Source organism: Notechis scutatus, chromosome 6 (genome assembly GCF_049901735.1).
Source record: "Notechis scutatus isolate UNSWTSFEM ecotype Mainland chromosome 6, rNotScu1.2, whole genome shotgun sequence".
NCBI lineage: Eukaryota > Metazoa > Chordata > Lepidosauria > Squamata > Elapidae > Notechis > Notechis scutatus.
The window spans coordinates 14,922,919-14,934,715 of NC_142014.1; the positions used below are offsets into that span (position 1 = coordinate 14,922,919).

General features: G+C 38.7%; 1 protein-coding gene across 1 annotated transcript in view; it reads left to right on the top strand.

The window, feature by feature from the left end:
• TTLL8 (tubulin tyrosine ligase like 8) overlaps positions 1 to 11,158 on the top strand; it is a 35,545-nt gene extending 24,387 nt beyond the window's left edge. The window contains exons 10-14 of the mRNA XM_087969058.1: positions 253 to 401; positions 2,432 to 2,678; positions 4,509 to 4,944; positions 6,432 to 6,900; positions 10,909 to 11,158. Of these exons, the coding sequence (XP_087825184.1) occupies positions 253 to 401; positions 2,432 to 2,678; positions 4,509 to 4,944; positions 6,432 to 6,900; positions 10,909 to 11,114 (1,507 nt within the window). The 3' untranslated portion in view covers positions 11,115 to 11,158. The remainder of the gene's footprint in view (positions 1 to 252; positions 402 to 2,431; positions 2,679 to 4,508; positions 4,945 to 6,431; positions 6,901 to 10,908) is intronic.
• Positions 11,159 to 11,797: the final 639 nt, after the last annotated feature.

Sequence of the window (11,797 nt, forward strand, 5' to 3'; positions counted from 1 at the left end):
TCTCCTGTCTTTCCATGGAAGGATTTCATAAGCTTTCAAAATTGTCCAATTCCCCCAAAAAAAATATGGGGAATCAACAATTTTGATGTGTATCTGAGCTACATTGAATCTTCTTGTTTTCCCAAAGGGACCCTTGAATTGAAGTTATATCCTAATGTATTCTTTAAAATGGCATGCAGTAATCCAAATAATTTGTAACTGTAGTAGTTTTGAATATTTATTACATAGTTTAATTTTCTTGTTTTTTTCCAGTGAAGGGGCAGTTATTTGTAATGCAGAAAGTTATTTTACTCAGTGTCAAAATATTTTGCACAAAATTAGGCTACTTAACCCACAGCAAGAGATTGATGGTCTTCATAACATCTGGATCATTAAACCTGGAGCAAAATCCCGTGGCAGAGGTAGGGATTATGTTGTTTTTTGACAAATACAGATAGTTTATTGTGTAATAAATGTGTGGACTTTTTGTCTGAATCTTATATTTGTTCAGCAGAGAAGCTATTAGAGAAGACCAAATTATTTCTCATTATGGTCTTTTTCTTAAATTAGAAAAGATGACTAACCTTTAACTAAAATTTTGTTCAGAGAGATGATATAGTTTTATAGAAGTCTCTAAACATTTCCCTCTCTTTCAAATACCGTATTTGCCGGCGTATAAGACGACTGGGCGTATAAGACGACCCCCAACATTTCCACTCAAAATATAGGTTTGTTATATACTCGCCGTATAAGACTACCCCCTCTTCCACACACCTTCCACTTTTGCACTTTTTTTTTTTGACGCACTTTTCTGCTTTGGACAATTTTGAAATGAGCTAATCCAATTTTGAACCAAGAATATGCAAATAGCTATGGAGTTTAGAAATGAGTTTTAAAAATATTTTTCATTGCTTACCATTAAGCGTAAAATATGTTGTAAATAAAATGAGAACACAGGAAACGTTCTCTTCTCAATACAGCTGATCTCTCTTTCTCTCTCTCTCTCTCTCTCTCTCTCTCACACACACACACACACACACACCCCAAAACCCGGACACTGAAAAGGCTGCCAAGGAACAGTATATTCAATGCCTTCTCTTTAATCAAGAAACAAGGAATTCCTTAGAATCTTTTTTTTTCCCCAAGTGGCCCTCTTTAAAAAAAAAAATGGAGGTAACACTTTCATTCAAAAAGTCTTCCAGTATCTGGAGTCGCTCAGACATATTGAAGTGAGGCAGGAGAGTAAGTGAAATTTGAAATGATCCAGCTACCGTTTTCTTCCTCCCGCCCGAAGGCCATTATCTCCAAGTCAAAACGAACGAGGGGAGGCAAAGAAGCCAAACACGCTAAAAAGGATCTCTTTATTTTCCTACACAAGGTCACACCTACTTTTCCGCATTCAAAGGACAACCTCTCCTCACCACCACCACACACACACACACACACCCCAATACCCGCAAACAATGTTCTGGGCATTAATCACCATTGCTACATTAACCTGGTAAATTTATACCCTGCCTCCCCAGTGTTGCTTTTGACGGCAGGATTTCACACAGCGGGCGCTCGCTCGCTCTCTTCTCCGCTCTCCCACCGTTCGCACATGTTGGAAGCACCGTAAAACCTGATAACCCACCCAGGGCTCCCCATCCTTAACCTACAGCCGCCCGCATGCAAAACCTGCGTGCAAAAAGAAAAAAAGAAAAAGAAAAGTACGCCGCACGTGAGGATCTTCGAATCCTCTCCTCCCCACACCGCTAAGGAAGGAAGAGGGGGAAAGGTTGCGCAGCACGTGGCAAGTGACACCCGCCACACACACACACACACACACCGCTCCCCCAGCCTCCCTCCCGGCTGCAACTCAAGCTCGAAGTGGGAGTCGGAGTCCTCCCGGCGTATAAGACGACCCCCCACTTGGAGGCATGTTTTCAGGGCAAAAAGTCGTCTTATACGCCAGCAAATACGGTAATTATTTTTCTTGTCAAAAAGTAATTCATTTTCTAGAAAAAGATTGCATTGCTTTTACTATTACTATTGAGAAAATAGTAACAGATCACACATTCCATTATTTAAAAAATTGCGCTTTTGTGGAATCATGTATTGAGAATGTTATATCTTAAAATCAAGAAGTTGTGAAACCAATGAGAAATTACCAAAGAAATTAATGTAACATTGATAATGCTACCTACTTTGATAATAAAACTTTCAAAGTAGAAACATTAAAATCGAAGATCAGGAAACATTAAAATCGCAAAAAAAAAAAGTCAGTGCTGTTGTGTCAAAATCTAGACCTAATAAAACACATTCTTACAAGATTTTTCCATTTCAGGTATGACAAAGAGCAACACAAGTGTAGTATTAGTTAAACTTTTAAGCACCAAATAGCAGTGATCAGGCTGCACAATTCTGGTGTATCCTGAGGCCCAAAGGATAATTCTCTTTTCGTTTTTTCCAGAAATAGTATGCAAAAATCGACTGGATGAAATATTGAAACTAGTTGAACCAACTGATCAATTTCCAATTAAAGATCATAAGTGGGTTGTCCAAAAGTATATAGAGAAACCACTCCTCATTTATGATACAAAATTTGATATTAGGCAGTGGTTTCTTGTAACAGACTGGAACCCATTGACTATATGGTTCTACAAAGAAAGCTATCTGAGATTTTCAACTCAACGTTTTTCCTTAGAAAATCTTCACAGGTAACCAAGATTATATTCTAACTTGGTTTGCATGATATGTGATTAGGTATATGGATAATATCCTATGGAGGGATTGATTTCGATTAAACATTTATTTATTTAAAACATATGACTGCCCATTAAAAACAAAACCTGGCACCAGATCAGACTTCTACTGTGTGATTATCTAGCCTTCTCTCAGGTTTCAGGGGCAGAGCCAGGTTTTCAAAGTCTTATAGGAGACTAAAGGGGTGGAGGCCTGCTGAACTTTGGGGAAATAATGTTTCATACAACTGGGGCTGCCATGAAGAAAGGATGCTTCCTAGTTTCCTCTGATTTTCTGTTATCTGTTAGTTCTTATCAGATGTCTATATTTTGGGGATAGAACTAAGAGTATGCCCTCATCCTATGTGATCTGGTAGTATGGTAGATTTTCTTAGGGAACAGTCTAAAGGTGGTATTCAGCCAGTTCTGACAGGTTCTGGAGAACCGGTAGCGGAAATTTTGAGTAGTTCAGAGAACCGGCAAATACCACCTCTGACTGGCCCCACCCCCATCTATTCTCTGCCTCCCGAGTCCCAGCTGATCGGCTGGGTCTTCTTTTGTTGCCCTGAACAGGAGAACGGAGCTGGAAAGCAGGTTAGTGGGGTGGGGAGGGAATGGGGGTTTTACAATTTCCTTCCCCTGGAGTGGGTTGGAAATGGCGATTTTGCAGTATATCCTTCCCCTGCCACGCCCACCAAGCCATGCCACACTCACAAAGCCACACCACACACCCACCACAGAACCAGTAGTAAAAAAAATTGAATCCCACCCCTGGAACAGTCCTTCAAATAAAACATGACAGAATCATGAGTTTGCTTTATTGGTTGCAGTGGCTAGTATGAAAACACCATTGCATCATTGAACCCAGTGTGGAGTGCTATAAAATGTTCTTACTGTAGCTTTTTTGGATTTTAAAATCATTTAGAACAAGTCTGGCTGGATTTAGATGTGTAATTGCATATGGAAGCATTTCTGGCTGAATAAGAATTTAAAGTTCAATTAGATTTGCATGAAGAATGAAGGCATTATTTTCTTTTCTTAAAACTCAATGCTACTGAGATGAATATATATATAGCTGCATTTGAGCTCATGGAGTCTGCTTTAGACAAGGATGATTTCATAATAATGAATGAATTGTATGCAAAATTCTTCAGAACCAAGATATTTTGGTTCCTGAAGTAGACCTCAAGTTGAAGTAGAAGTAGATTCTTAGCCCAGTTCTTTAAACATTTCACACAGTTTCTGCCTTTGTCCACTTCCCAATTCTCTACATCAAGGTGAAGTACAGACCAAGTTGTTAGGTTGTTATGATAAGGTAGAATTGACTGTTACCAAAAAGTGCTTGCTGATGATTAATCATTTCCATTTGCTCCCCCTCCCCCAAATCAGTGTAGATCAGGGGTGTCCAACCTTGGCAACTTTAAGACTTGTGGACTTCAACTCCCAGAATTCTGGGAGTTGAAGTCCACAAGTCTTAAAGTTGCCAAGGTTGGACACCCCTGGTGTAGATGCTAGATTGTTCAGGTGATACAACCTTATCAGGAGCAAAAATTTTGTAATTCTTTAATTTTACATTAGATCACAGAATAATTTAAATATACTGATGATCCCTTTAATTTTTAAATGATGCTGGACTACAGGTAGTCCCTTCTGGTTAGTACTTATACTTTAAAAATAAATAAATAAGAGAAAAATATAAGTAAATTCAATGCATCTTCCTTACAATTTCCCCCTGGTGTTTATGTTCATATTTTATACTTGGTATAATCTCCACACAAGGCTAATTGGTCCTTATAATTTACACAGCTCCGTTCATCTTTGCAATAATTTCATCCAGAAAAATTACAAAAATGCAACAGATCGTAGTTCTCAGTTGCCGTATCACAACATGTGGTCCAGTAGCAAATTCCAAGAGTATTTGCAGAAGAGAGGCCTTGGCCATGTTTGGTGCAACATCATCTATCCATCTATGAAAAAAATCCTAATATATATAATGAAGATGGCTCAGGAGCAAGTGGAAGCACGGAGGAGCAGCTTTGAACTCTATGGAGCAGATTTCATTCTTGGCACTGATTTCAAACCTTGGTTGATTGAAATCAATAGTAGCCCAACTATGCATCCTTCCACTCCCATTACAATGGACCTTTGTGCTAAAGTGCAAGAAGACACAATCAAGGTTGTGCTTGACAAGAAGCTTGAGAAAAATTGTGAAACTGGGAATTTTGAGCTTCTGTGGAGACAAGTAAGAAGTGTTTCATTTTGTTCCCTAGTAGTATACAAAATAGTTTGATTATAACTAGATCTAATTATGGTTAGAGAAATTAGAAGCATGGTTTCAGGATATTAACAACAACAACAACAACAACAACAATAGAGAAATGTCAAATTCTACTTCCAGGAGAATGTCCTTTCCTCTTGCAAAATTAAATTTTAGTAACTTTGAACGCATTTTGACATTATGCTGGCTTATTTCCCTTGGTGTCTTTTATAGATTCTAATGATAATGGCTGGTCTTTTTTTAGACTTGCTAATATGCAATCAAACATTTTTTTGTCACTATGCTTAATACTCGTTGCATGAGGTTAGGGTTCCACTTGCTTTTGCATCTTGTTTGCTGTGTTGTAGCAAAGTGATCAAAGCGTGATATAACAAGAGGCTCTATTCATCAGTCAGCTTGTCACAAACCTTGATGCCAGCTAGGTCTAAGAGGAAGTGGCTGGCTCACAATCATTCAGATTGTTCCCATGTCTAAAGGAAGACAAGAACCTGTGTTTTCCCATTCCCGGTTCTCTCCCTAACTATTCTATTATGCTAGCTTTTATAAAATTTAATTATTAAACTATACACTCCATTAAATATATTGTGGGTACCTCTCCTTTTGTTTTTAATTCACCTTAATAAAACACTCCCCATTATTCATTCTGAAAACTCATCTGAAATGTAAATGCAACCCCTCCCCCAAATAATCAACTTACTCCTTTTTGACGCTCCTACTGAACACGGTTGTGGAAAGATTTTGCAAAGCAGAAGTGGTGAGGAGAGAGAAAGCTTCCCTTTTGCATGGGGTGACCGCAGACAGGTTTAGGTCCTTGCATGTTTGGACCAGTATAAAAGGCATTGACTCACTAATTATTCAGCACAACCAAAGATTAATACATAATCTTGGCAAGGAATGATAGCTGTGATTATATCAAAACATCAGGCTCTGGGACTGATTTTGGGAGCTAGCACCAGGGAAATGTTTTCCAAGATTTTTGGAGTACCTTTTCGGAAATAAATTTAGAAATAAAAAAGGCAGTTTGGTATAGTGGTTGTTAAGGTGTTGTCCTAGAAAGCAGGAGATTTTGAATTCTAGTCCCACCTCAGGCATGAAAAATCAGCTTGATATAATGTTGGACCAATAATTCTCTCAGCCAACTCATCACACAGAGCTGTTGTGGGGAAAATAGGGAACAAATGCTGCTATATTCGCCACCTTGAGTTATATATGAAAAAACAACAACAGAATAAAATCTAAAAGAAAAAATGAGACCAGAAAGATAAACTGGATATTCAACAGATATCTGGAAGTGTCATAATTATTTTTAGATGAGAACTAACAGACCTTTTCCATTTTTTAATCAATCCACAACCTTAGAGAAGGAGCATCTCTCAACTAATATCTATTCTGATAAGACAAAATTGTAAAACTAACCATGAAACAGTGATTTTGTTCTTTTTATTCTGTAGCCCATGTTGGATATGCCACCATTTAATTCTACAGACCTCATTGTGGAAGGAATTGGTTTTAAGAAACTGAAAAAGCATGTGGTCATCACTAACTTTAATTTTGCTGAACCCCTGTTGAACGTCCTGCAGCCTGCAACTAATCATGAAACCAAAGGGGACTCAATTCCACCTATCAACGAAAAGCAAAACATAAAAGTAAAACATGGAAATTGCACTCCTTGCACCCTGCCAAAGACCCTGGAGAAAAAGTCGGAGAAAAACCCTAAAGTAAAGTCGATTCTCAAAAAGCCTACCAAAATCATAGATTTCCCTCACATAACTATTCTCCAAGAAGCAGCAATCGGGCCTGATACAAAAAAGACCAAGGCAATTAAAGAACCCAAACAGCAGACTGGAAATCAAGCAGTTACCAGCTTTCCAAATTCAAATTCATTAGACTGGGCATTACTTCAGCCCTCTAAAGATACAGGTAAAATAAATATGTAAATCTATATATATATATATAAAAGCGAAATACCACTCATGCATCATCACAAAATCTCCAGAAGCTTAAAGCCTAAAACTTGAAATTTGGCATATATGTTCCTCTTGGCTTCTAGGTGCTCACTAAGAAAGAATTTTTCAAAATGATCATCGCAGCATTAGTATTTTGTATATTATTATTAACACGCTCTGATGCTAAGGAGTTCTACTCACCCCCACTCCACCTGAAAAGAAATCTGCTCCAAATGCAAAACACAAGCAGAGGAGAGGAGTTTCAGTTTCAGTTTTAGTTTCATAGCACCAAGCAGCTTTAGTACAGAACAGTTGAGCTAAGCCACACCCAGGCTCCTTGCTGTCTCCTTGCTCACACAGCAAATACTGTTTCAGTTTCCAAACAGGCCTCAACTCTCTCACACACTGACAGGACACTAACCAGACAAATACTGACAGATGCTAGTAGGCAGAGGCAGAATTTTTTTCCCTTATTTTCCTCCCTAAAAACTAAGCCTGACCACGTAATTTTGTAGTGCAGGTATTGAGCTAGTCATACATAAATACAGACACACTTATATATACTGTATACAATGTATACAACTTGAAATAGTTAAATTATGTGTATGTGTACACACACACACACACACACACACACACACACACACACATATATACACACTCACTCTCACACACACAATTTATCTATTTCAACTTCATTCAAATAATTTGATAAATTTTTCAGTTCTGCCTCTTAGTAAACCACTTCTGTATTGCCAAAATAGTTGCATGTTTGTGTCCACATATGTCATCAGGAGTCAAGCTTGACTCAAAGGCAATTTAACCTCAAACCCTCTGCGTACATATCTTTAGATGATACATATTGTTATGGGGCAGAGGTTAAGCACTGTGTCTTCTGTGCCACATTTCCCTTCTCTAAATTTTCCTATCTGCACTAGGAAACATGAAGCCATCATGTAATTTCTGCTGTGAAGCAACTATCTCCTTGATTGCACTTTCAGACTGTGAAGGTGGGAAACCTCCTTTTCCATCCTTGCATTCCCAATTTGTTTGAAGCTCTTTGGTGTTTCTTTTCTTAAAAAAAATATATCTCAGAAGGTCCAAATCTAATCTCCAAAAATCTCCAAAATCTCCAGAAATTGCATATGCTTTGTTTAAGAATTGTAACATATTGTTATGACCTCTTTCTTTAGAATAAAGGACATTCATAGCTAATTCAGGAAACCTCTTATAAAGATGAAGCGTTCCTCTTAATGGAGAAATGGTTCTTAAGGGAATTGCCAACTGGGATAATCCCCACTTTCTAGTTTATTTACAGACTAATTTCTTCACAATCGAGCCATTGAAGCCTGATTTTGCACACTTGCAATAGGAGATTACATCCTCATGCAGAATAGAATAGAATAGAATACTTTATTGGCCAAGTGTGATTGGACATACAAGGAATTTGTCTTGGTGTAAATACTCTCAGTATACATAAATAAAAGATACATTCGTTAAGAATCAAGAATCATAACATACAACACTTAATGATGGTCATAGGGTACAATCAACAATCAAAATACTAGGAAACAGTCAATATAAATCGTAAGGATACAAGCAACAAAGTTACAGTCCTACAATCACAAGTGGGAGGGGATGGGTGATAAGGAGTGATGAGAAGATTAACAGTAATAGTAGTGCAGACTTTGTAAATAGTTGGACAGTGTTGAGGGAATTATTTGTTTAGCAGAGTGATGGCTTTCAGGAAAAAGCTGTTCTTGTGTCTAGTTGTTCTGGTGTGCAGTGCTCTATAGCGTCATTTTGAGGGAAGGAGTTGAAACAGTTTATGTCCGGGATGTGAGGGGTCTGTAAATATTTTCACAGCCCTCTTTTTGACTCGTGCAATATACAGGTCCTCCATGGAGGGCAAGTTGGTAGCAATTGTTTTTTCTGCAGTCCTAATTATCCTCTGAAGTCTGTGTCTGTCCTGTTGGGTTGCAGAACCAAACCAGACAGTTATAGAGCTGCAGATGATAGACTCAATGATTCCTCTGTAGAACTGTATCAGCAGCTCCTTGGGCAGTTTGAGCTTTCTGAGTTGGCATAGAAAGAACATTCTTTGTTGTGCTTTTTTGATGTTTTTGATGTTAGGTGTCCATTTTAGGTCATGTGATATAGTAGAACCTAGAAATTTGAAGGTCTCTACTGTTGATACTGTGTTGTCTAGTATTGTAAGAGGTGGTAGTATGGGAGGGTTTCTCTTAAAGTCTACCACCATTTCTACGGTTTTGAGTGTGTTCAGTTCCAGATTGTTCCGGTTACACCACGAGGCAAGTTGTATAACCTCCTGTCTGTATGCAGATTCATCGTTGTCTCGAATGAGATCAATCACTGTTGTGTCATCAGCAAACTTCAGTATTCAGTATTCAGTATGTAGGATAATAGTGTCATTTTACACATGTGAAAGGGAGAATTTGTAAAAATGACATTTCCTCAGTGAAATTTTGCAGTCTGCCACCAGTCTGTACCATATGGGTAGATTCACCCATGTCATTTTCCCTGTTAACTAGAGATGTTTTGGAGGTGTCAGTGAAATAGCATTACCCAATTGCACTGCCCATTATAACCATGGCAATAAATTGCTCATTACTTTATTTCTTGCATTTCTTCCAAGGGAACTTTCTCTGCTGTTATACTCTTCAGTATAAATCCACTGCACATGTTTAAATAACATACACAGTATTGGGGGTTGTACTTAGAGGTGCACGTAAGACTTTTGGAATGATATATATACAGAACATCAACTAATTTTTCTTCTCTTCTCCCCCCCCCCCCCCTTGATTGGGCAAACTCAAAACACTGAACACAATCTTTTACAATCTTGGGTAGGATATGAAAAACAATTGCTATAAAATAATGCTAGGGAGATATTTGTGTACTGTTAACAAGGAAATACCGGAAGTGCCGAAACGGGCCCATTTTTCGGCCTCCCAAGGCTGCAGAGGCTTCCCAAGCCTCTGGGAGGCTGAAAATCAGCTGGGAGGCATGTGCATGCGCAGTGCAAGTAAGGGGTGGGGGTGTTGCACGCACATGAGCGGAGCGGGGGTGCCTTGCATTGTGGGTGCCGACACATGCGCGTGTGTGCTATCTCGTGCGCGTGCGCTTTCGGCCTACCACAAGGAAAAGGTTCGCCATCACTGCCATAGGCTGTCAAAATAATAACAAAGAGGGGATGAAGGAAGAATAGCTTCCTGTTCACCATGAGTAACACCAGGTACTGATTAAACATGTACAGGACATATTTGATTTACAACCGCCATTAAGCCCCAAATTCCTGTTGCTACATGAGACACGTGTTAACTAAATTTTGCCCCATTTTACGATCTTTCTTGCCACAGTTGTTAAGTGAAGCCCTGCCGTTGTTAAGTTAGTAACACAGTGGATTAAGTGAAACTGGATTCCCCATGGACTTTGCTTGTCAGAAGGTTGCAAAAGGTGATCCCATGACCCCAGGACACGGCAACTGTCCAAAATATGAATCAGTAGCTAAGCGGCTGAATTTTGATCATGTGACCATGAGGATGATACAATCGCCATAAGTGTGAAAAAGTCACTTTTCATAAGTCACTTGTCTCAGTGGCATTGTAACTTTGAATGGACACCAAATGAACTGTTGTAAATCGAGGACTATCTATATATGCTTATAGGGTGAACAATTAATTAAAAAGGTAACATCTAAGCTGGGAAACATCCAACGCTGGAAAAGCGGACCTTGCACTTGCGGGAATACGCTAGGAAGAAGAAGAAGATCTAAAGCTGGGAAATTGTTGGAAATTCAACTTCTAATAGTTAAAGTTTCATATGTATCTCCTTTAAGAGACCAAATGCCCTCGACACAAACTACCGCTTCATTTTGTTTTGTAGAAACACATTAAGTAGGACACGGTTAAGCTATGTGATTCAGTATTGAGAGGAATTATTGTTTGCTCTCTATTTAAAGGTCTGCAGAACCAAACCCAGAAGACTCCGTGCCTAGTTTGTGGAGATGGTTTCCAGTCGGAGAAAACTTGTAAACACTGCAGCTCTTTTTGTGCAACTGTATTACAAGGAGGTTCATATTTACCTATGAGTCCGTGTTCTGCTGCTGAAAAGATGGCCAAGACCAGGGTGGCTGCCCCATATTATGGGTTTCCAAAATACTTTTGACTCTATTCAACGTGCCTTGAGATAGTGGTGTTTTTTTTTTTGACAACCAATTCCCTAAAAGATTTAAAACAGAGCTCAAGAACCATCCTTGTGTTTAAAAAAAAAAAAAACAACTTTGTAAAACACCCCCAACTCCCATTAATTAATCAAATATGTGATAGGAATTTGACAAAATGTTGTTATTAGTATAAATCTTACCATTCAACATTTATGGACAGCATAAAAGCAGATGAGCCTTATCCGTATTTGGATGGACATATTTAAATAGGAAAAGTTTCTTCGAGAAAGGTGATTAGCACAAGAGAAGTAATGGATTTTGTAGACAGAATGGATTTTTAAGGCTCTTTCGAATTGTAGGCTTAGCCTAACTGATGCCTGGGTGTCAATTGGTTAGAAAGGAAGCCAGCTTTTCAGATTTCAGTCCCTTTGTCCTCTTTGGCTATTGTGATGCCTAGTGTTCTTTCTGGACCATTTTCATCATGGTTCCTGATTGGTGGATTACTCGGAAGGAAGGAAGGAAGGAAGGAAGGTAGTTGGTGATGGACACTAGAGACCCAAGTTACTTTGTAATCAAATGGAGTGGAGAGATTTGTTTACAGTAGGCAAACCAGACCTCAGTGCTTGACTAGCATAAACTGCAAAACACTACATTTGACATGAAGCAATAAAAACCAACAAAGATT